We start from the raw sequence: 26924 nt of genomic DNA, 5'->3' as shown, positions 1-26924 counted from the left end.
TCTCATGATTTCCCAATGTTTCCAGTGCCTTGTGGAATCAAGACTTCTCAGTATTAAAGTTGCTACAGACTGAAACATGTTACATACTACTCAGAAATGATTTTAAATTGTCATAATTAGCATCATTATAGTGTTACCTCCAAACATAGTTATTTCATAAAAATTAACAACAATATGTTCATCATGCATATAAAAATATGAATATGGACTAAACATTTGCTTAACTAACCTGGTGGACTTTGCAAATCGTGACCGGAATGAGACCCTCGTCTCACAGACTGCTGCATTGAATGTCCTCGACTGGTCCGACCCTGTGCAGCTTTCTGCTGGCCCACAAGTGTTTGGATGAGTTGGTCCAGTGTAGCAGGGTCACTGAATGGTGTTTCTGGATCTCCACTTATATGACTGCGGCGTTTGTTGGTACTGCCTATCCCAAGCGAATGAGTAACTTGCTGGAAGAACAGAAAATCTTGATACAGTCTTCTAAATTATTTCACTCACACAATATGACAAGTCTGGATTTAATACAATACTGAAAAATATATGTCTGTAATACAAACAATGAGTTCAGTAAAGATAGTTACTATGGACACAGGGGAAGCACTGAGAGGTTGATACGGACATAAATCAAATGTCTGGTTGCAGTAACTGGACAACATAAATGAGTGTGTATGTTTGTGTTTACGTGCTCTGAAGAAAAATGAAGGTATGGCAGGTGAACTAACAATGTCTACTTCTGGTTAATGTCTCATAACAGCTCCAATAATCAGGAATATGGATCATAACACACACCATGATTCCTTCAAGGACACCCTGGACATGTCATATGTTACACTAAAGAAAGAAAGAAAAAGAAAAGTGTTCAGTGACAATAACGCAACAACAGGTCAAATCTTTGCTCATCACATAACCGCAGATCATTACAGCTGGCCTACTGAACTAAGCCCATTGCCAGAGCCTGGTCAATGTCATTTTCCAACAAGCCACAGTTGTTCTCCACTGCATCATAGTTCCCAGTAGCTTGCTAAATTTTCAATATCATGAAAACTACACTAGGTATTAAAGTGTGTACATTTTCCATGGGTAACAGTTGCCAAGATGTTGGGAAATCACCTTTTATGACAACTAATTTTCCAGACGTTAGCGAATTCTGAGGTGACACTTTTTGCAGTACTGAATCCCTACTGTTGCCATCTAAAGAAGTTTACATTTCATGATTCAAAGATCATTTTGCTGAAGAATGCCAACATAAATTACATCCAGATGACAGGAGACTATGTTGTGAGAATAACTATCAGTTATAGAACACAGCTCTTCAAATTTGTAGTTTTACCAGAATGCTATCATAATATTATCCTTGTACAGGTGTTCTTGCAGGCATCACAAGCAGTCACAGACTATGGAAGATTGGAATCTAAGATTGGTGAAACTACTCCAACAAATTCACACAGCAAAAGTTTTGTTTGCACAATTATCTATCACTGAAGACACAAATACTCCACAGCCAAGGAGTCAGTGGGTAGACACTCAGTTAAATTGTGAAACTCTAATTTAATGCAAAAAGTTACTCAGCCTCACAGAAGAAATTATACACCAACAACAATCATAACAACTGAAGATGGACAAGCACAGCTCTGATTAACTACCTGTCATGAACAACCTGAATTCATCCCTATGTACAGGGACAGTGGGAACATCCCAGAAAGGACAGATCATTGGGATTGATGAAGAAACATGATGCTGCTCTGGCCTTTATCCTGCACCTCCACAGGGTAGGCAAGTTAATGAATTGAGTTTGCACTGTTAGTGTTAGAGGGTGGCTGGATGCCTTTCCTGTCTCCACATTTCCTCCTGGGATGAATATGTGTATGATATCTGTCTGTCTTGTGTTATCTCATGTTCTAAAAGTTTATGAATTGTGTAAGTGAAATGGGACATGTCTACCAGCCCAGTATTAACCTAGATGAATGTGAGAAACCATCTGAAAATTACATTTCAGCAGGCTGACACACCAGCCATCAATGTTAGTCTTCCAGATGGATTCTGTCCAGGCTGGCACACTTGGCAAAATCCTGAACATAGTGTGCTAATGTATGTGTCTCTACAGAAGAGCAGCTTTAACAACTGCCAAATTATAGAGCATCCAATAGATCCCAGTTTGATCAAAATGTGACAGTCATTAAGTGTTAGCTACACCCGTCAATTTACAGGTGGATTCAAGTCCACTGTGATGTTACAGCAAAACACACAACTCAATGTGAAACACCATATCAACATCGGGTATCATCCCTCCATCAGTCAGTGACCACATAGAGTGTCTACAGCTGAATGAAAAATAATTCAATGGGATGTGGAGAAAACATGCAAGACAACATTATTTAGTCATCAGAATGTCATTGGATTTCTCCTGTGGTCCTAGTGAATCAGAAAGATGGCAGTCATGAAAGACTGTTAGTACCTCAGATCACTAACACAACATATACACAATGAAAAAATACAAGCATTTTTAAGTCAGTTCCTGATGGATGAATGAAATCATTATGCAAGACTTCACCTGAAAGCAAGAAAGTGCTTCTTTACTGCTGAGGAATTGGAGCACCTAGTTAACAGTAACAGTCTGTCCTGATGCAGAAAAAGTAGGCACTGTAGCAGATTTTCTGACTCCTCTGTACTTGAAGAGGATATCAAGACAGAATAATACAGTGATGCTAATGGCTATGGAAACTGCTGAGAGAGTGATTGTTTAAACATCCAAGTCCAACAATAATTATTCTAGGCCACGGAAGAGTGACTACCAGTAAGTCCTGACCTCATTTATATGGCAGGCTGTTCACTATTATGACTAATCACCATTATTTAAGCTGGCTGACAAGCCTGAGGATGCTCCTCACATGGGCACGGAAGTTTCAGGAACATGGTCACAGTAATCAACAAAAACACAGAATAGTATATGCATGCACAAGGATATGAACTGCCTTTTACAGAATCAACTGGAGTAACATTACTGTGCTTTTGATATCTAAGCCATCACTGCATTAATGAGCACTGTAGCATAATAAAGAGAAAATCCAGTATTAGTGATGGACCACAAAGATCTTAGAGGAGGAAGAAGTAGCCTAAAGTGAATTCAGACTGATACATGAAACAGTGTATAAAAGACATTACAATCCAATAAAATTGAAAGGATTGCTCATTATCGCAGCTCATTTACAGTCAGCCACATAGAAGTACAGGGGTCCATAACTTAAGTTCCAGTTTCAGAACACCATACAGACAAGAACCACTGCTCATAATGACATTTCATTTGACCAGCATATTATTTATTGATACACGGAGAAACTTCACAGGAAGGAAAAAAAAATTAAGGAAAATTTTACCAAGCTGTAAGCTTCTTAACCTAAATGGGTTGGCTACAAATGATAGGTGAATTGCAATATGATATGAAAGATGACTTGAGTTGCACATTACACCACCATACTGTTCAATGTGCATGTCTGCACAAATTTGCCACTCAACAGTTGTAGCACTGTTAGTTAGGTAAGACCATCCATCAAGTCACGATAGTACCACTTTGGATGGAAAAATCAGTTTTTAATTGTCCTGAGGCTAAAAACCACATAAAAAGCAAAATAACATTGGTTTCTATTGTTGTAGGACTGGCATAAAGCATGTTCAATACACTTTCCCACTCATCCATGCTGTTGAAGCGTTGTAATGATGTTGGTGTACAAAAGACTCTCACAGTATTTACTGATTGTACAGATAAAAGAAATCATGGGATTCATCTCCTCAAAAAAATACAGCCCTATGATAAACAATGTTGTCAACTGCTGTCAGCTTTGTAGAATGAATTAGTACTGACTGATGTGTGTGTGTGTGTGTGTGTGTGTGTGTGTGTGTAGATTACTGTTGCCCATAGTCTGCAACTCTGCATACTGACATGTCCTCAAAGATGGAAATCAGATTAATCTGTCTACAGAATGCTCCATGGCCATTCATTGCCTATTTCCATGTGAGCAAGGTACTCCAGAGTCAACATTTGTCTTGCTGGCAGGTCAGCAGCAAGCAGCTCCTGAACATGGGTGATTTTATATGGAATGCAATGCAGGATGCTTTGTTGGATTTTATGCCCCTGCTTACATGCAAAGACAGCAGGGAAAGACTGAAGATGTTATACAAGAGACAAAAACATACGTAAAACAAGAAGGGAACTAAAAATATGCCATAGGAAATTGTCACCATCTGGCCACTTAACGTAAAATATGGGTGAGCCAGTCACCCTGTAAACAAATTAAAAACTTCTGATTAAAATCTTGGTAAAAATGTTGGACAATTCACAAAACTTTAAAACTCTAACCACATACACTTGATTATTACCTAAAAGAGATTGCAGGCCCATTGGCAAATCACCTGCAGCCTGGTGGCAGAAAATAAAATGCAGTCCAATAAAATGTGGCACACAGTGATCTGTACACCACAAGCACCACACATTGCAGGGTCCTCTCACTGGAGCAAGAAGCCATGCATCATAGGGCTGTGGCCTAAGCGAAGACATGTGAGGAGAGCCTTGTCCAGTCTAGATGTACACCACAACCATGTTGTGGGCTTTACTAAACAGAGCTAATTGTTGCTCACTTTCAGTCACGCATCCTCCCACTGACGCAAGACCCTTGATATCAACAGTGAGTTGATAGCATGAAGGAAATATCTGAGGATCAAGACATGCCTCCTTGGCTGCTAGATCTGCCCTTTCATTCCCAGCAATGCTGATGTGCCCTGGTACCCAGCAGCAAGCCACCTCCTTCCCCTGCCATTGTAGTTGGAGGAGGGCATCTTGGATGGTCTGGACTACATTATCTGCTGGGTACAAACAGTTCAGTGAGTGAAGGGCACTTAGAGAATTGGAACACACAAGAAATTTAGCATTGGAAGAGTGTTACATCTGCTCCAGTGCCTGAAAGATTTCAGACAATTCTGCATCAAAGACAGTAAATACCTGAGGCAGTCGGACCTTGAGGACATGATCCGGAAAAACAACAGAGCAACCAACAGAATCCCGCTGTTTCGACCCACTCCTAAAAACACCTACATAGTTGTGGTGCTCAGATAAAATGTCAGAGAATATTGCATTAAAAATGAAAGCAGCAGTGTAATCTCTCTTGTACCGCACCAAGTCTAAAATCATTCTGGGTCTCCTCAGTAATAAGGGTGACAGACTGTTAAAATCCTGGATTTGAGGCCATACTGGCTCCACTCTGAGGAGCCACACACACATTGCACACAGATGCCAATCCGCATTGTGGCCACTGAGGGTAGCAAAAAAGACGTTCCAGAGGCGAATAGCAACAGTATGGTGTGTGGGTGAAGTCGGAGCTGTGAGGAACTTACATGCCTAGCACAGCAGGAACAGCTTACACTGGATGGTAAGGGGCAGTTCCCTGGACTCGTCACAGAGGCTGCAGAGGCTGGATTTGGGACTGGTCCTATAAGCACCTGTAGCATCCAGAGCCCCTCGTGGTGGACAGTGTCTATGATCTTCAAATAGGAAGGCCTTGTTGATCCATACACCATGCACCCATAGTCCAGCCATGAATGCATTAAAGCCCTATAAAACTGGAGGAGATGTTCCCTGTCAGCTCCCCAAGACTTGTTGCTAAGGAATTTTAAGGTATTCAGTGCTCTCAGGGTTCTGGCATTCAAGTCTCTCTGGTGTGGCAACCATGACAATTTGGAATTAAAAATGAGGCCCAGAAAATGCACTGAATCTCTAAAATTTAGGATGGTGCCAAAGATTTGCCCCTGAACAGCTACTGCTGTGTCATCAGCATAGATAAAGAGCCTAGTACTTGCTGGTATTGGCTGATCATTTGTGTAGATGTTTTACAGTGGTGGAGCAAGCACACTGCCTTGGAGGAGACCATTCTTCTGTATTCACCATCTACTCCTCTTATCCTGTAATGAAACTTGGAATCGTCTGTTCTGAAGGAAGGTGCTTATAAGGGATGTTAGTTGGTAATCCTTAGTAAGGTCATACACTTTTTTTAACAGTTTCCTATGGTTCACAGTGTCTTATGCAGCTGTTATATCCACAAAAGCGACTCCAGTAATCTCACCATGCTCAAAACCACCCTCGATGTGCTGGGTTAGATTCAAGGTCTGACTGCAGCCTGATTTGCCAGCACAAACGCCTGCTTGTTGTGGGATAAACTTCACATTGAGGGTGGCACTGATTCAGTTAAGTACCAGCCATTCTAATATCTTGAAGGTGTGGCATAAAAGGAAGATAGGTTGAAACTTTTTTGGATTGTTTGGTTCCTTCCCAGGCTTAAGTATTGCAATGACTCAACACTTCTGCCCCATTTTGGGGATGTGTAGTGTGGCAACACGTGTGTTCATTAGGCTTAGTAGCCACTCCATCATTTTACAGCTGAAGTTCTTGATTTGTTAAACTCTAAAGTCATCGACACCTGCAGGCTTTATGCATCTTCAAGCTGGAGATGGCAGCTTTGAGTTCAGCCATGGTGAAGCGACCCCTTAGAAAATAATGCTCAGTTTCTGAGTTGCATGAAGAGCTTCTTTGGGTGTCTTTCCTTTTATTTTGCCATTCTCCAGGATCTAGGTTGCCACTTTATCAGGAGTCACACTCTGAAAATTGTCTTGTGATTTTACAGGGTCGCCACTCAGGTTTTTAAGCAGTTTCCAGGCTTGTCTACCGTTCAGCTTCATGTTGAGGTTCTCTACCAGGTTACTCCACTTAGCCTTGTGAGCTGCTGAAATGGCTTGCAGCAACATTTCATCAGCTTGGATCATTTCTTCTGCAAATCGATCCTCTTCATAAAGAGTTTGGTATCTTCCTAACAACAGTTTGTCATCACTGGACATGCCTGGAACATACCGAGTTCTGCATCCTCTCAGAATAGTTTTCCTTGAAACTTGTTGGATGCATTTGATGATGGTTTCATACATTTCAGGTTGTGGTGGAATGTTTATCACTTCTGAGTCAAGCTCTTCACTGAACTTCTGCCTGTCAGCCTTCTTGAAGTTAAATCTCCTCTTGAATGGTACCTCTTCAGGCGCAACTACAGGATTCACAGTGCATATGACAGGTATGTTGGGTACGGGGATGGGCTCTCCAACAGTCTTCATACATTGTACAGCTACCTTTGAAAAAACAAAGATGTTGTCTGGGTTGTACCCTCTTTTCTAACTGCCACTGTTAAAACAAGGTGGGAGCTTTGGATGTGGACAAGGATGTAGGTCATGAGCCTCAGGCCATGTTTCTAGACTTTCTGTGTTTGTGTCAGTATCTGGGTGTGCTTCTGCAATTGAAATCAGCTATGACAAAGTTCACATCCTGATTGCTGAAGTTGGCTGGTGTTTTAATGCTGAAATTGGCATCGGGTGGTTTGTAGATCAATGTTACGCATAAGAATAGAGTTTGCACTGTGAGGAGCTCCATGTTGTTGTCTTCAGTCAGTGAGGCTTATGTGATATTCACATAAGGTCTGGCAATGGTGGCACTGTTGTATTTGTCGTGAGGCCTTTCCAGTATTAATTCCATACCAGTAATTCTTGGATGGTTTTTAGTACTTACCCTGAGTGTTTCCTTGACTAACAGACTGTCACATGTATATTTTTGGCATAAATTTGCTACTAAAGCTTCTTTCTCTCAGGAAAATTCCTCAATGTTATGGAAATGAAAACAAATGGTCTTGAGAAAGACTGGTTGGAATGCAGGCCATTTGCATGGAGACCGGTTGTGAAAGGATCTGCCATCAGTATGCTTTGTAGCGTCTTCTGACATTGCCCAGGGTACACCCGATGGCTACTCATTTCTTGTTCTTCTCTTATTGCAATCTCAGAGTCAATAATATGAACTTTGACGGCAACTGCTAGGAGGTCAGTAGTGAGGGAGAGAGCAGAGGAGTGATGCATGGTACTGACAAACACAGCAACCCCCCCCCCCCCCCCTTTCAGTGAAGGGTATAGTCATGTAGCACAGGGCGTCAGTGGCTTTAAAATGTGTTTCTTGTAAACACGGGAACAGAGGGCCTTCCTCTCCTAGAAGTTTCAGTTCCTCCACATATCCTGAACCCATAAATGTTCCACTGTGATATGGAAGCCATCTGCCATAGGGGTTACACTTTCATCCTGTCTTTACACCAGTGAGGTGAGCAAATAATATGCAGGGGCTCAGTCTTGGGGTGAGATGATTTCCCCAGTCCGACATCAAGCTCCATTAGTTCTAGGGAAGAGTCAAGAGAGACAACATATAGTAAGATGTCCACATTGTTGGACTGTTTACTTCCAGACTCCATCAGTGATGGATGCTTTTCCTTTGATTTTTGCCCTGGGTAGACTTCAAAACCGCAGCAATGGCAGCAACCAGACTGAACCTTTGGAGGTGCCGGGAGCTCCACAACATTAGCGACAATAGACTTGCCTGTTGTTTTGGGAGTGGGATGTGAAGGAATTGCAGTAGCAAAAGTGCACTGGTAAATGCAAGTGGTAGCACCGACACTAGCAACCTCAGTTTGGGTAGCAGCATCGTACTTCGAAACTGGTTGTTTAAGAGTGGATGCAAAGGAGGTAGCGAACGTTGGGGGCTGCATGGTGTTATAGATCTTTTTTACCTCTTCACATTAAATATGTCTAGTTGTTTTAATTTCCTGTATCTTCCTTTCTTCAAAGAAGACATTTCAGTCCCTACTCCAGACAGGGTGATTGCCAGAGCAATTTACACACTTTGGAGGAGATGCACAGCCAACACCTTCATGGGGGGTCTTACCACATTTTTCACAAGTGGCTCCCCCCATACAACCAGAGGTGGAGTGCCCAAAGCACTAGCAGGTAAAACAGCACATTGGGTAAGACAAATAAGGCTGCATGCAGAGGCAGAGGAAACCCTCCTTAATGTGATCGGGAAGTTTTGTGCTGCAGAAAGTCAGTGTAAATGAGTCCAATTTCATGAGATCGCCATCCACCCATTTCATTAAATTCTGTACATCAACGATGCCTTCCTGGGACCAATCAGCTCTCAATTCTTCTTGAAGAACATCAATCAGATTCCTGCAAGTCACAACACCTTTGCTTTAGTTCAAGGTGTTGTGCATCTTTCTATTGTGTCCTCTCCGAGGCACTGAGCTTTCTGGATGCTCTTGACTTGTTGGGAATTGGATGTTTCTACCAACAGGGTCCCATTTCACAAGCCCTTGACTGATTTTAAGCTTCCATTGATTCCCTCTAACCCTTTTTGTATGTAAAAAGATGAAACTTTCTCGGTAAGCTCCCTTCTTTCCATTTTGCTATAAGAAACACATTCTGGCACCAGCATGCATTCTGTTACTCAATACTGACAGAGTCTGCATAGATTCCAAGTCTGGAGGACTGGTTACCCAAGCCCTCTTGTTTGATTGGGTGTTGGTATCTACTAGCAGCTCACCCTTTCCAGTGGGAGGAGGAAGAGAAGATTTCAAACAATCCACCTCAGTCTCATGAGCAGCTAGGGAACTGAAAGTCTACCTAGACAGAGCCCCATGCACCTAGGTAAGCCTTATACAACTGACATGAGGCAGGTTTCCCGGAGGTTGCTCACTAACAACTGTTCCACCTCAACAGCTGTGCATCTCATCACTGTGCAGCATGCCTTGAGATTGAGGCATTTTTATAGAGGTTTTCATCATCCTCACAATCCAGGCAGTCAAGCCAAGAGCCCCATTCCCTATGACACACAACATTCCACTGCCGCACCATGCAGTGATCGTTGAAGCATGCCCAGAGCTTATGGTGACAGGAGACTGGTGGTGCTTACCAGTCCTCAGCTCAGGAACCCCAGGGTTGCTAAGCCAGTACTCAGCAAACTAATGTTGAGCCCATGAGGGGACATATGCTTGTGTGCCTATTCTGATGCTTACAGCATCATCTATTGATCACCTTTTGCCGCATGGTATTTCCCCTGCATCAATAACATGCTGTTCAAATTTGATATCATTCTGAGCAGTGGTTTTGTTTATACATCATTTTGAAACTGGAACTTTAACTATGTATACCTTGTATTCTCATGATGCTCTAACATTAGGTCATCTGAGACATGTAAAGACCCTCTACAGAATCAGAAGCAGATATAATTGGTGAGTCTCTACTGTTTGTCAGACATTATGTAAGCAACTGAAAGGAATGTTAACTACAGAAACATGTGTCTTAGTTACCCTCAAGATGTCTAGTACCAAGTCCTCCTGCAGTTGCTTAATTCCACTGGTTTGGACTGCACCTTTTGGGGAGGTTTCTCAAATTGACAAACATGAATAAATGGATAACAGTGTGCAATGACTACCTTGTCAGCTATACTGACTACTAATGCTCCACGTCTCTTATTGACGACATAATTTTGGAACAAGGTGGACAATGTGTAATAATCGCTGACTGTGGAATAGTGTTATGGACATGATTGATGTCAGAAATAACTTCACAGTTCAACTGGTCACAGTATGAAAGCTGCCTACTATCCACAGAGAAACGGCTTTACAGAATGCTTTAATAAGATATTGGCAGATATGCTCTTGATGTATGTTAGTGTCAAAAAGAGAAACAGGGACATGATACTGCATGTTGTGATATTCATATACAATGCAACAACTTAACAAACAACATTTCCATGCCATTCTTTCTGGTCTGCGTTTGAAAGGCATTACCTTTGTTTCCCTTCCAGTCTGATAATGCTCAATATTATTACTTTAAACAGCTGATCACCAAAAGAAGAAGGAAGGCAGCTGGCATACATAAGCATCTTGCACATCAAGGATGAGGACCATTAACATTATAACATGGACCATTGACCCATAAACTACAACACAGGGGAACTTGAACAGATTTTTAGATTAAAGTGCTGCTTTGGCATTCTGAATCCTTGCTCACTTGCTGCATACCCTTGATGAAGTCAAGGAAGAGACACTAAGATGGCAAAAACTCAGAGAAGTAATCCATATCTTTTGCAAGAAGCACTTTCTTAGTCCTGAGGTGCAGAGTAGAAATCAGGGCTTATGATACAAAGTACATACAAATCTGCCTGAAGATCATGAGGCCTTGATTGAACACAGCAACATGGCCAGCACCACCAAAGGCTTTGGCAATGCTACCTGCATATTTAGATACTTCCTGTTTCTCACAGCAGATGCACTGCCAATGGGTGCCAAAACCATTCAGGAAGGATTTTTTAGACATCGATAATTCCTGTTTCTCACAGCAGCTGCAATGTCCATGTGCCAAGATTATACTTACAATGCTATCAGAATGTATGTATTCCCAAATGGAATTCAGTCAGGTGACAATGTTGTAGCTAAGCCAACACCTCTCATGAGTACAAGTGAGTCTTCTCAGGAATGCATCAATAATCTCCCTGAATGCATATCACACAGATGTAAAACATTATAGGTCATTTGCAGTGAACAAATATATTAGAAGACAGAAAATATTGCTTAGCCTATTTTTAAGCTTTACCACTATACCAAAATTGTGATCTTTGGTTTCTGGTCATATGTATAAGAATTATATCAGTAATATAATTGCAGTATCTGAAATGGAGATACAAAACATTCTTCGATTTATTACCACATCAGTTCAGGATAAAACCTTGAGATTTCAACAATATCCACCATCATCTTTGCCAGGAGCAACTGACTGTCAAAATTGCTGCTATGATGGCCTTACACAGCCCAAAGATGGCTTCTGATTGGTCAGTAGTTACGTTATGCTATTGCAGATGGTGTCAAATATCTCTGGCTCCTCTCTGCATCAAGAGCTCACTTCCATGCACCTCAAAAATTATATCTGCCATCACAGTTGAAGGTTTTCTTATGCATTCTTATTCCTACAGCCTCTGTTATTATAAAGTACCAGTATGTGGGAGCCTGGAACAAAACTTTGTTAAACAGTATTTTATGTTTGTTTGTGAGGCTGTCCTCAGCAACTGCAGATTTCTCCAGCTGTCCATTTTTAACATGACAACATTCTGCACAGCAGTTGGGAGGAGATAGGAAAACAGATCTGATACCTTGCCTTCCCAGAACTCTGCCTATTTTGCTGGATGTAGCCCTGCAGAAGGGAAGGAATGCAATTGGTGGCTCTTGTGGTATAATGAAGGCCTGAGATGTTCATCTCACTTTTATTTTACCAGAATATTTAAAAATGGCAGCCTTCTGTCCTTCTCTGTCTTGACAGTGAACTGGATGTTTGGGTGCATGCTGTGCATGTGTTCCTGGAAGTGCTCAAGAACTTCTACACCGTGTGGTGAGATCATAAATGTGTCGATAACCTAACAATAATATTAAGAGGGATGAAGGAGACCCAAATGTAATGTGCATTCCTCAAAATCTTCCATAAAAAAAGTTGGGCATGCTGGACAACAGAGAATCCGTAGCCATTACGTATGTCATTTATAAAACTTACTGCCGTACAAGAAGTACTTGGTCACCATAACATGTTGGAACAATGTTTCAGGAGGAAAATGCTCTGCCAACAGTTTCAGAGTGTCCTCCATAGGAACTTTAGTAAGTAGTGAGACCATATCCAACCCGACTAAAATATAGTTTTTGATGTGATGTTCACAGTGCGCGGCTATCAAAGGCATCAACTTAGTTAAATATCTGGCCAGCCTGTAGGTAGGAGAAATAGTAGTGCTAACAATTGGCCTCAATGGAATACCTCCCTTGTGGACTTTAGGTAATGAGTACAACCTACGAGATCTATGACCTCGTGCTGTAAGACTTTTTATGACATCCTCTCGTAGACCAGAACTCTTCAGGAGCTCCACCATTTTTCTACTGTATGACACAGCTGGTTCCCATTTTAGGCATTTGTAAGTGCTATCTTCCAATAACGATCCCACTTTGCAGTGATATTCAGTGGTTTTAAGAGCAACCATGGCATTTTCCTTGTCAGCAGGAAGTACCACAAGATCACCATCTTTCTGCAATGCACAAAGCCCCTCTCTCTCTGCTGTGCTGACGTTAGATTTCATTGCCTGAGCTGACTTATGGGAAGTCTTAAGTCATCGACAGCACCTTGTAAGAGACCCTGCACTGGCTGTTCCATTCCACTAATGAACACAATAGGTGCAGCATCTCTCACAATACAGCTCCTGAAGAATTCTGGTATACCAGAGGCTGTCATCAAAAATCTAAGATCATAAGCTCCTAAACCTCCTAGGATATTCTGATTACGTAAAGTCGCCAAGAAATGTATTCCATTGAGGTCAACAGTAAGGTCCACATGAAAGGTATTCCACTGTGTCCAATTGTTAATGCCACTGGTTCTCCTACCTACAGGCTGGCCAAATATTTAACTAAGTTGATGATTATGATAGCTGGGCCACTGTGAACATCACATCAATAACTCTCAGATATTCATGAAGAAAATTAAATAAATTAGAGGTGGCTCAAACTATATTTTAGTCAGGCTGGATATGGTCTCACTATTTACACGAGTCCATATGGAGGGGCCATTGAAACTGTTGGTGTACCATTTCCCCCTGAAACAAAAATTTGTTCCATCATGTTATGGTGAGCACCGACTTCTTGCACGGCAGAGAATTTTATGAAATGACAGATGGAATGGCTATGAGTTCACCATTGTCTCCAGCGATGGCCAACTTTTTTATGGAACATTCTGAGGAACAAACATTAAATTCAGCTCCCATTCATCCATATTCATTTTATTGTTATGTTGACAACACGGTTTAGAAGCTACTGAGAACTTCCTGGAACACACAGACAGCATGCATCCAAACATCCAGTACCCCATCAAGTCAGGGAAAGAGGGAAGGCTGTCGTTTTTAGATGTTCTGGTACAATGAAAGTTGGATGGACATCTCAACCACTCAGTGTACTGCAAGCCAATGCACATCAATTTATACATTAGTGCCCAGAGTTTTCACCATCCAGTGCAGAAGAGAGCAGCCTTAAATACAACAGTACACAAATCAAAAGCTGTTTTTGACAAGGACCACTTGGACTCTGAAATTAATCATGTGAAGTATGTGTTCTGAAAGAACAGGGATAGGTCATGTGTTATTAAGTCAACATTCTCCATGAAAAGAAAATGTGGAAAGGATGAACATTCATGTGATGAGCCACCGATTGCATTCCTTTTCTTCTGCAGTATGACATCCACCAAAATAGGCAAAGTGCTAGGGAGACAAGGTATCAGATCTACCTCCTAAGAAAATAAGGCAGATGCTACAACCCGTTAAGGACAGTCTCAACCTCAGGATACCTGTGATTTACAACATCCCACGTGAGTGCAGATGCAATTATATCAGTCAGTCCATTGCAACCATTTATGACCACTGTGCAGAACATCAATCACATATTAAAAATTGAGAACTGAAGAAATGGGCAGTTGCTGAGCACAGCATCACAAACAAACATAAAATACTGTTTGATGAAACAATAGTTTTGTTCCAGGCTCCCACATACTGGTACTCTATAATTAAAGAGGCTGTATAAATAGGAATGTGTCAGAAAACCTTTAAGTCTGGTGGTGGATATAGTCTTAGCATCGCATGGATGCAAGCTCTCGATGCAGAGAGGAGCCAGAGATTTTTGCAGCATTGTTTATGATACAGCGCAGACATAACTACCAACCAATTAGAAGACATCTATGGGCTGCATAAGGCCACCACAGTACCAGTTTTGACAGTCAACCACCAAAACTTTGAGGTTTTACCTTGAATAAATAAGCCAAGAAATCTGAAAATGTTTATACAACAACGCTGTTGCAAAAGAATTTGTTCTCATCTGAAAGTGTAACCTGCTATGTATGTTATAAGAATTAATTAAATCTTATATTTATATTACGTGTGACATTTTATTTGATTCTTTAATCCATTTCAACCACTACATACTTTGGAGTGATAACATCACAACAAATTACATGTTAAATATGACAACAGACTGAACTGCAAGTATATACTTACATCTGCCGCAGTTCGTGAGTAGCTGAGTCTTTTTACTTTGCGGAAAGTAGGGTCATCCATTGCTTCTCGAACAGCCGCTTCCAGTGTTGCACCCAAATTCTCTGGTGGCAGTTTGTTAAGGCCATCCATAAACCTGTATTAAATTTTAGATTAACCAGTATGATAATTTAAGTCAATGGTATATTAGCCTGTAAGGTTCTCATAAGACATTTCTAATAATGCTGTATCAAGTTGTTAATTTATAGTGGTCTGCTACAGTTATTTCATGCTTTTTCTTCTTCTTCTTCTTCTTCTTCTTCTTCTTAGTGTTAAGTCCCATCTTGTACAGGGTCTGCTATACTCACGACTTAGCAAATTTATTTTATTTAAGTTTGAGGCCAGATACCCTTCCTGATGTCACAGTCGTCAGTAACCTAAGGGAGGGTAGTATTGTGCAGTAACTATCTGTGGATTGTGTAAGTTTTCTTCTATATGTGAACATATTTTGACTGTTTGTGTATCGTACTTTCTGAGGTGGGAATTGGAGACCAGTCCAGCATTTGCATAAATGACAGTGGAAAACACCCTAACAAACACACTCAGGGTGGCCGCTGCAAATGTCATGATCATTTATCCACTGCACAAATTCAATCAAGACCTGGTTCACCTTCCTGTCTTGCAAGTTAGTGTGCTGCACAGTACACTATATGAGCAGGTATATATTTTTCTCACTCTAACAAGCAAAATAAATAAATAAATAAAAAGAATGAAATCAGTGCATTAAAATTTCTTGCAAAAATTGAGAAAATTAAATCATTGTTACTGATTAACGTTTGTTTTGACAATGTCCATGTTCAAAGGAAAATCATACTTAAGAGCAAATTTGACTACAAGGAGAAGGGTTCTATTTTCCGCTAAAGTGCAAGGAAATAATAAACCGTAACTTGTACTGAAGTATCTGGTTTCACTAAGGGAAGTATGCAGAATTAATGAACATGTATTATGATATTATGGCAACAGATAACATAATATTTTATCTTACATGCTTAGGAAACAGTGCACAGTATTTAGGTATTTTTTGTAGCTACATCTTTCATATATCAATTGTAAGAAAAGAATATTAGAGGTTTTCATTCAGAAATGTATAATCAATTAATTGTCAAGAGCAGGACCTAAGTACATGACGGTACAGGTCTTGCAGCAGAGTTAGTCTCAGAATGTTAACCATGGCCTGATGGTTTGGAGCAAGGTTTCATAAGGATATTATGTAGATTTGGTTGGTAGGAAGCCACTTCGAAGACTGTGAAGAGGATTTTGTGCAGGGTATCTCTCATTGCAAAACTTGACAAAAGGTAATCAAAGCACTGGTGACAGACTGTTTTTCCTAGCACAGCCACCCTCCATCTCATTGTAATGATGCAAGAATTTTAATGATGCAAGAATTTTCACGAAATAGAATAACACAGTATGACAAGTCTGTGTGTATATACTACTCACAACTACATAAGCAGTTTCTGTGAGCATTCTTTGTTTTATGGGAGGAACTGTATTGTGTAGAAGAGATGGTAGCTGTTGATTTTTATAAAGTCAATGAAAAGGTAGAATGAGAGGCTGACACTTAGATACCTCACTTATCAGAGAAAGTGGGACTAGGGAAAATGAGTTTAAGAGAATGTGTTAATGTCTGAACAAATGAAAAAGTGTTTCTCCAACAAGCATATTGGCAATATGAAAAAAGCAGAAGTGCTAACATACGTTCTAAGACAATAATATGACACACCATGAAGAAGTTATGCAAATTGGTCACAAATTGATATTCATACAGATATCAGCAAAAATGCTGCTGATGGGTGAATGTGTGATGCTTCAGCACAGTTTCAGCGTGCAGTAGGCAAGGACAACAGACAGGAGACATGGTGATACCAGGGCATAAAGTCTTTGCAAATTTCACTTCATGTATTCAGTTGGCCATTATCTATGCCTCATAGACAGGCCCATGAAGAATACATGAAGATTTCAAAATTTGGAGAGAATGTGTAGATGGGCTAAAGAAGCCAGTTGGAGTACTCCATAGATCACCTGACATTTGAATAATAGAGATGTTACTTTTTGATGATGTTGGCAGGAATGGGTGACCCATGGCCAAACACAGCATCATGAAGGAAGCGGTCATCCAAGAGAGATGACAGAATGAGAGCACCAAGCAATTGTCAGAGAGGCACTCCGTGCCCCTGACTGATCATTATCATCGATCTGACATGCAACTGGTGCTTCGATAACCACAAGAATCATTAATAGGTGGCTTACAAATAGGGGGCTGAGATCATGGTGCCCCTTGCACTGACTACCATTGATCTCTGTACACCAACCAGCCAATTTTCGGTGGTGTCTGGCACGTTAGGCCTGAAATCTCACCGAATGGAGTCGAACTGACTTCTGTGCAGAGTCATTATTTGAACTGAGCCCTGATGACCAGCAATGATGTGTCTGGAGACATCTCAGATAGTGGTAGAATACCAAACTGACCATCACCTGGCATATGGCCCAACAACCAGGAGTGATGGTCTGGGGTCCATTTCATTTCATAGTGAATGCCTTCGGTAGTCATCCATGGCACCCTTCAGCACAGCAGTACAGCAGTCTATGTCCTGTTTTTTCACCCTTCGTGGTATGCCATCCTAGGCTTACATTTCAGCAAGATAATGCCAACACCAACTGGTGAGAGATTTTACTGCTTGTCTTCATGATTGCCAAACCCTATCTTGATCAGAAAGGTTGTCGGGTTTTTCCCAAATTGAGAATGTTTGGAGCATTATGGGCAGGACCTTCCAATCTGCTAATCTGCCAATTGGACAGAATTTGGCACCCTATCCCCAAGGAGGACATCCAACAACTCTATCAATCAATGCCATGACAAGTAACTGCTTGAAAAAATGAAAGATAAAAAATAAAAGATAAAAAATAACTTATATATGCAGTCAATATGACTCTACAATACATGTAAGATAAAATAGAAATAAGAGACAAAAATGAAAATAAAAGACTAAAAGTGCTAGAAATCAGATTTGTACCAAAATCACACTTCACTCTGCACAAAAGCAAGCTTTAAAAAACACCTCATAGAGGTTAAAAAGATTACTAAAGGAACATCCATCACCAGTATTTAAATTCAAAGTCACCACCTCGCTTAACATCTTGAAAGAGACTAGTGTGCAATCAAATAAGCAACGAAATCTAGCCATTGGATGTGAACCTGCCTTTACAGTGAGAGTGGAGACAGCATGCCAGTTATTGTAGTGACTGTACCACAACACTGCTAAACTGTAATATTAAATCTTTTACATGTGTTAAACATAAGGGCTGATGTATTACAGCATAAGTGGTCATAAACTATGATCACTTACAGTAAATACAGTAGCAGTTTTGTACCAGAGTTAGTTAAAAGTACATGCTTTCAGATTAGAGATGCACGTGATAAATATTGTTATAATTTCCAAGCAGTGTTTCACTTTTAGTGATATTGATCTGATTCTATAAAGCATTAGGATTTGATAAATTGTAATGAGATGAGGGAATATTTGATCTAAACAGATTCTTCTGCTTGACTGAGCAGACAATATTAACAAAACATTTGATGAGGTCAGAGGTTCGTGTTAGTTTCACACACAATCAAGTTAGTTTTATACATGGTGTCTCGGGAGGAATGGTCAATATTCAGGGATATGGCAGCAAAAAAGTATAGTATACATGGTCTCTATCATGTATACCTTAAGAGCTATGATCACTTCCTCATCTTCAATACTATGAAACCAATTGCTTCTACTGCAAGCTCTTTGCTTTCCATATTTTGAAAAATAATAGTATGGCCCAAACCATGAAAAATGTGTTCGGTAAGAATGAGGACTAAATTGCATAGCTTAAGAACTATGAGCATTTGTTCAACTTTGCTACAGTGAAACAAATCCCTTCTACTGAACAAGGACTCATAACTCTTGAGGTATGTATTTTAGAGGCAATGTTTACTTGAAAAATTTTTCTCGGTTTTGTCCATGATACCTCCTCCCAAAGTATGGAAAGCAAAGAGCTAGCAATAGAAATGATTTGTTTCACAGTATCAAAGATGAAGAACGAATCATACCTCTTATGGCATTTACGGGTGTTTCAAAATGAATATACGGGTTTTAAGGCTTTGTAGCACATATTACATTCATCTTACATTTATGAATAATAAACCAAATGAAAGGGAAACACAAACAGTATTTCTTATAATTATTCAGTGTGAATACTGATAACACAGCGAGTCACTGGCGAGTTTTTCTGAAACCTTGATCAATGTGTAAGGAGTAACTGTTGCAATAACACTCTTTCTGAAGTCAGATAGATCAGCTAGTATCAGAGGCACATGCACATGATCACATCAGATTGTGTGTGAAGCTGGAGGTCATGCATAAAATGCTGTGTCAACTGGCCCCTTGCGCCCAATCCACTAGTCGGATACAACGTTGTTAAACCGGTCGCATACTGAGTTATGCCAGTGAGGCATCTTGCTCCCAAATAAAGATGTGTTGTTCAGCTTCTTCCCACTGAGGCATGGGCCATAACTGTAGCAAGATAAAAAACATCAGTCGCAGTTGTTTCACCAAAAAAGGAAAACCCATAAACTATCGTCAGGGATATTTCTTGGAGCTAAGTGTGAAAGACTCGCACCCATTCAACATGTTTTTCAGTCACTCTTTGTCATTCCATACTCTTCCAATTGTGCACAGGTATACAAACAAAACTGTTTGAGTTGCTCTTTCATTTCGTGTATTATTTACAATTGTAAGTTGAACGTAATAAATGCTGCAACACCTTACAACCAGTATGTTAATTTTGAAACGCCCTGTATTTTAGGACCCATGTTTACTAGACTCTTTAGCTTCAAATGATCTTTCCTGTCACATTCCTAACTATTGAGCATTCTTCCTAGGTTACTCTGTATTGTGCTATAATTTCATTTGACAACTAAACCTCATAAGTATAATATACTTAGTCATTGGGGAAAATTGAAAAAAATTCTGATCACTTAAGAAGGCACAAAGAAGTTATCATGATGAAACAACTAAATGTTTAACGCAGCTGTCAACAGGTTCTGGAGATTAATGGGTTCATATCTGAAAGAGGTAATTAATGCTTCGGTAACTTCCTATATCTGATTACATTTACAATGAAGTAAAGGGCGCTACTGAAATGATACTCACTCTTTGTTAGTATTCCTGAAATTTGTTGTGTTTGCACCATCCACAGTTCCTCTATTAACGTCTCTAGCCATCCGTATATCATGTTCCCAAAACCTTCGCAGGTCTGGTGATGATGTATAAGGTGCAGCTACCTCCTTCACCTAAAGATACACAGTTTATGCTAACCAACAAAGCATTAAAATAGTTGGTGAACATTTCTTTGCATTATACTAAAAATATATCAAAAACCAAATAAATTTTCTTCTTATTAAGTAATTACATTACAAATATATCTTTTAGTTTGCTTGCTTTGTGCAGCCATGATATTTATAGTATTATGAATCATTATTATTCTCAATTTGAGTTTTAAATGAATAACATTAATTTGTGTAGTGATTTGTGCACTATTTAATTTCATTCACATATATTAACATCACAATTCTGATAAGTGCTACCATAAGCTGGAAATAATAACAGTGAGCTATCAAAACTGGAATTAACTAAGAAACATCTCAAAATGACACGAATTAAACAAACACCAGTTGTAATGACATATTATAAGCAAAAATAAGCCTTACACAAGTTTCAGTGAACAAATATATTGAGTTAACCAATTCTTTACTGGGAGCATTTCATGTTCTTTCACTCCCATGTAATAGTATACAGCAATTAAGTCATCTTCTTTTCATCATGCATATGGCACGTTGCATTGCAGGCCACTTCCCCTATGATGCAGAGGCCAACATACCTACTCAAGAGTGTCACCTACAGGAAGTGGATCAGGAAATGTTTCGTTGGTATGGATGATTATGAAGTATCCACTGAGCAAAAGGCATGTACTGGCAGAGGAAAATTATCCAAATATCTGTACTGATGTGAAGGCAAAATGAACAGGCTAAGTGACAGCCATGAAAGCATTACTACACTCATCTGTATCCAATTCCAACCATTCTGTATATTCAACCCAGCTAAAAGTCTCTAGCTGAAACTGTGTTCTGTAATAATGTAAGGCATACCAGAACAACCTTAACATGAGCTTATCTCATTAGACTAAATCTATATGTACCTTTCTGGAATCTTGTAGATTGAAATTTGATCATTTTTAAAAACAGATTCATTGCTTCTCAGAAACAAAACATTGTTCCTTTATCTTCTTTTTCTCTTCAAGCACCAAGCTTTCAAACTATTTTCATGTCCACCCATCTCCTTGGCAGTTATTTGATATTATTTTTCCCATGGTGCTTACACAACTGCTCTGTTCATGTTAATCTTTGATGCAAATTACTCAAAACACGTACCTTTGAACAGTTCATTCTAAACTATGTTTACCTGTTCACACTCAAATTTTAAGAAGAGAGTTCATCCCTTGGTAATAGAGATCATCAATGTTTCTTATACATATGACAGATTACTCACCTTACTATTAAAGTATCAGGTAATGACATTTCATATTACGATATCTGCTATGGTCTACACACAAGATAAAGTATACTTGTACAGAAATCCACTTTTTTCATAGGATCATTACCATAATTTTTTCTGCCTCATTCATTCTATGTTGTACATGCAGATTTTAAAGCTCAGTTTCAAGCTATATATGTCTGGGAAATACAATACTTAGCATAGTACTTCAATATGTATTACTTCACAGCATAAAACAATGTTTGTACAGCAATACACTCAACTCAAATAAAATGACAATTAATAATAAACACTTTTTGAGATGAGTAACGGTATGCAGTAACATTGCTGCCTGCATGAGAAATTGACTACCTATCACTGTTGCATGAATAAAGAATGCAAATATGTCAAGTGCATTTCTTGGTCCTGGCTGCCAGACTACTAGCACATGCAGTGTGAAGGAAACACGACAACAAGTATTATGATGTAAAGATGACAGATTAACAAACTACACAACAGGGTCACTGCAGAGTTGCTTATAAGGGTACAATAGTTATCATAGTTCTTTGGATCATCAAATGTTGAACTACTCTGTTATTTACTTTTTGTCCTACAAAATAATTTTCTGCTACATCATCATGAAAATGAAATTAAGAAACTGTTATATTATGTGGAGACACAATGACTGGTCAGTACTTATTTTCAGAATACAAATCTTCAAGTACTGCTAATTACTTAAAAATAGAAGAAACTACTCCAGACTTTCAGAATTTTTTACTTCCACCATTAGGGTAAAAAGAAGGATTGGGTGGGGGAAGTTGGAAGGATGGGCAGCTAACTCAGACCCCAAGTTGAGGGGCAGAGGATACAAGTTGAGGGGCAGAGGATACAAATATGGAGGGGAAGGTGCTGTGATCTCCACCAAAGCTGCATGCCTCCCTCTGGTTGTCTGAGCATCATGACCAAATGTGCTTGTACTTTATGGTCAGTATATTGTGGTTAGGTGAGAAACTAAGTGTCACTACAACACAAAAGAGAATAGTTTCCAAGTCTGAGCTCATGTCAATTTTTTACATCAGATACTTCATATTTATGGAGAAGAACATAATGAACTGTTTCAAAATTAGTGCAAGAATTGCTACCAGTTCTGCTGCATCATTTCAATACTTGATTGTGATCTGTACATTGGCAGGTTGACCAGAAAACTGTTTCTGCTTTATTTCCACACATGCTTTAATCACCAACCCCGTTGTCATGCAAAACACCACTATGAGATGCAGCACAAATCGATAAAATAGATACTATATTACCCGAAACTTTATGCCCATGTAATTTGGAAAGTCAACCACTCCTAACAAAGCAGTGTTACCTTGAACATATTTGACATCATTTGCTCCAATATGGCATGGTTCTTGATATGAAAGTATTTCTTAAGGAGAAACTTGTATTACACATGGGATTCTAATTCTGAATGCAAAGTGAAGAACATTTTTATGTATTTCATGTCTGAAGGGATGTATTGCCTACCACCACTTTTGATCCCACTTTGTGATATAGAAATATGTGCTTCAAATGTACAATGTATTTCTCTCAACACGACATGTCATGTTTTCAGAAGGATAATCACCTCCCTTGGATACTAAATTTGGTCTTTTTTGACAACAGACATACATGTACAATGTGATAGCAAATGGATTTCAGGAGTAGAATTGCACATACTTGTTAATTAACTACACTGAATGTGCTTTCATAACCATAATTAAATAAGTTAATAATGTTTTCCTGCTACCATTTTCAGAAAACAAGAGAAAATGTAACATTCTCAGCTTATGTGGAGAAAGGAATTACTCTGGTTCTTTGTGGGCATCTAATGTAGAAATACTTTATTTACAGAAATTCTAAAATTATGATACCTGTAAACCATGTGCACATCAAAACTCAACCCTGCTAGTAACTGTTTGCTTTTGCTTTTTGATAATTTATTTAAATGCCCTTATTCTCCCCTTTCAAACAAATAATTTTATTTTTCAGAAAACATAATACTTCAAGACTTATTTGTATTCGAAATTTAAAATGTACACTAGACTCTAACTAATCCAGCCATTCCTGGCACATATGGGTGCCAGATTAGTGGAAGTGCCAGATTATTGAGTGTCTGAAATATATTCTTTTATTTTGTTTCTTATTTATTTTGAAAACATGGGGGACACAGTGTACTGTACTTTATTAAACCAAAGGATACAGTTTTAAAACATAGAGTATACTTTATTAAATCCAAAAATACATTAATTTTCAAAGAAAACTTAGTCCTTGAGTGTATACAGGACATAATTATACAGTTGTATCAGTCACTATGAAACATGTCCCTAATTTTTAACCAACTGCTTTACAAGCACTACATCAGTACTGCACATATCTGGTTGTTGCATAATGTACTCCCGGAAGAACTTGGCAGCTTCAGCACCAGTAGTCTGAGATCTTCATGCTCTCTCCTCCTGTGTCCTCTTCTTCATCACTTTCATCATTACTTTCTTGCACACTTTTGATTATTCCTTTGTCTGTTAAAGTGTGGTCCATATAACAGTTTTCCTCTGTACATGGTGGCAGCCAGTCAAGGAATATTTTAGGGAATTGGTTTAAAAAATTTATTTCAGAGGCCCAATCAAATCTTTACAAGTTTACTCCTAGAGCAACTTATGCTGTGCCTACATGACACAAGTTGCCTGTCTTTCAAAACCGAGGCAGTTCTATTCAGTTAAAGCTGCTGACAAGAGGTGCCCTGAGACCTCTGCTGAAACTGCTAGCGAATTCATGCCATTGATTTAGCCAGTAGCATGCATGGGATACAGGTCATGTATGTGGATGCTAGAGTGTTCTGCAGTGCGGAACACAGTTGTCTCTCTCTCTCTCATGTAATCCAGACCTCGTGCAGAACAGACATCCTTTCAGAAGGCAGAGCCTCTGGCTCTGTTTTTCATCACCAGCCTTCAACATAAGTCAACATGAACCACTTCTCCTTTCATTGCCCATATCAATTAATTGTTTGACCTCCTAGACTGGCCTAAAACTAGTAACTTCTGAACCTAGGTACACACCTCTATGCCATACACTGAAATACATGCTCTTTATTGTACCTAATTTCCAGTTATGTCATTTAATGGCAGCCCTGGATGCCCACTCTCAAGTCCTGACTGCTCAACCTCCTGCACACCTTCGTCACAAGGCATATGTAACAACCTTCTCCCCCCTTCCCTGACCATATACAGTACACCTCATTCAGTCACATAGTAACATCTTCATCATCAATTTCTTCTCCTTATGGAAGGTTGTAGAACATGTCAGTGTACAAAGTGACTGACAATTCCAAATTGACTGGCTCATTGTTGTCACTCACTACGGAGTTCAACTCAGCATCAATGGACAGCCACAATTTACTCCAGCTCTTCATTATGGTAGCACTCTCCACTTCATCCCATGCTTTGGCTGCTTGGAAAACAACATCACATATATGTCGATAATGACGTTTAATTGAGTCCAAAATTCCCTGGTCCATGGGGCAAATTAGGGCTGTCATATTGGGTGGGAGCAAGCGTGCTTGTACATGTATACCATCAGACTTTAGAGAACATCTGAAGGATGACTGGGAGCATTGTCAATTATAAGGATAGCTTTCTGTGGAAGCTTTTCCTTCCATAGCTCTTTTCTCACTGCTGGTACAAATGTTTCATGGAACCACTGAGAGAATATTTGTCTGTCCATCCATGCTTTCTTCTGAGTGCAATATGGCACTGGTAGAGTATTTATGTCAGTGTGTTGAAAACAACGTGGATGTTGGAGTTCTCTAATCACCACAAGCAGTAGTTTATGACTCCCATTTAGATTACAACACACGCTGTTTCTGTTGCTTGTAACCATGGGCTTCCTTCTTGTTCTTGGCAGCTAATATTTTTGAAGGAAGCATCTTGTAAAAGATTCCTGTCCCATCAGCATTATATAAGGCATCAGCAGTTAAATCTTGTTCCTCTATTATCTTCTGTATCTTGGTTACAAACTCATCAGCATCCTTATCATTAGCTGAGTGACTTTCCCCGGAGACTGTCAGCTGCCAAATGCCATGTTGTTTTCTCCAGTTTGATAGCCAACCTTCTCTCGCTGCAAACAAGTTACTACTACCAAGTCATTTGTAACATGTAGCTGCTTTTTCCTTTATAATCAGGCCAGTGACTGGAATTCCTTTACTGCATTGTTGTATGAACCATCTATAAACAGCTAGCTATGTCCAGTTCTTCATTCTCACTCTTTTGCATAGTCTTCCATTTTCCCAAGTCACTATCCATTTGTACTGAGTACTGTCGAATAACATCTTTCTTTTTGACATCATAAATAGTTGCTCATCCAACACTGAACTCAGCAGCAAGGGCTTCCTGCGAAGAACCTCAATTTAACTTATCTAAAATTTCAAGTTTCTGCTTGAGGTCTAGCATAACGTGTTTCCTTTTAGAAGACGTAATTCCAAACTGTAAAGAAAGCTACAATTTCAAATACAGCATATAAAGCATTGTTTAACTAAGCATTGTTGCACATGATAATTCATTGTGTACATGTTTTTGAATGTGCGCCGGATTACTGAGAGGCCGGACTAGTGAGGGCCAGATTAGCGAGAGTCTAGTGTAATTCTTTCCAAAATCCAGTATTACAGTTTTGCAGCCTCAATTTTTCTGCTTCCAAAAGATGCAACATTCCTAAAATAACATGTCAGTTAACAAAATATGCCAGTTAGAAAATATAACTTTCATTAAATTCTTGACATGGTTTGAAAATCCCAATGTACCTAAAAGCTTCTCTCTTGTGAAACAGTACCTATTATTCTGCCATTTTGCAGTCATAAAGCTTTTGGTTAAAAAGTTCATTAACAATTGCATGTTTTTACATTTTAATTTTTCTGCCTTTTAGATTAAAAATTTAATAGCTTTCCAGGATCTCCTCCCAAAAACCTTAATTGATTTCAACCAAATTTGCAAGAGAAACAGCAGTCCTTACAGTTACAAGCAATATGGGGTTTATAATCTCCTAACTCCAACAGGTGCAGTGATATGAAAACAAAAATTCAGCCACTGGCATGCAGGCTGCCCCTCATAACAGGCTTGCTGTGTGGGAACAGTATCGGCCTGCCAACCGGCTTCACAGGGCAGCCTGCATCTGGGGAAAGAAACAATTTTGCAGGCCCCAATATGTAGCCTAACCTGCCTGACAGGCGTGTTGTGGGACTAGTCTGGCCTGCATTACTGAATTGTGTTGCAGGGGCCTATGAGCATGGCTGGGGACATGGTGAGAAGTATAGAGGAGGGGATGGA

At 39.5% G+C, this 26924-nt stretch overlaps 1 protein-coding gene across 3 annotated transcripts in view; it reads right to left on the bottom strand.

The window, feature by feature from the left end:
- LOC126353764 (uncharacterized) overlaps window positions 1-26924 on the bottom strand; it is a 254317-nt gene that overhangs the window by 40823 nt on the left and 186570 nt on the right. For all 3 annotated transcript variants that reach the window (XM_050002844.1, XM_050002842.1, XM_050002845.1), the window contains exons 10-12: window positions 20191-20330; window positions 14972-15104; window positions 230-452 (exon numbers count right to left, since the gene is read on the bottom strand). In XM_050002844.1, the coding sequence (XP_049858801.1) occupies window positions 230-452; window positions 14972-15104; window positions 20191-20330 (496 nt within the window). The remainder of the gene's footprint in view (window positions 1-229; window positions 453-14971; window positions 15105-20190; window positions 20331-26924) is intronic.

Source organism: Schistocerca gregaria, chromosome 3, assembly GCF_023897955.1.
Source record: "Schistocerca gregaria isolate iqSchGreg1 chromosome 3, iqSchGreg1.2, whole genome shotgun sequence".
In the NCBI taxonomy this organism is placed as follows: Eukaryota; Metazoa; Arthropoda; class Insecta; order Orthoptera; family Acrididae; genus Schistocerca; species Schistocerca gregaria.
The sequence above is the reverse complement of the archived record's forward strand: the minus strand, read 5'-3'. Positions and strand labels throughout refer to the sequence as shown.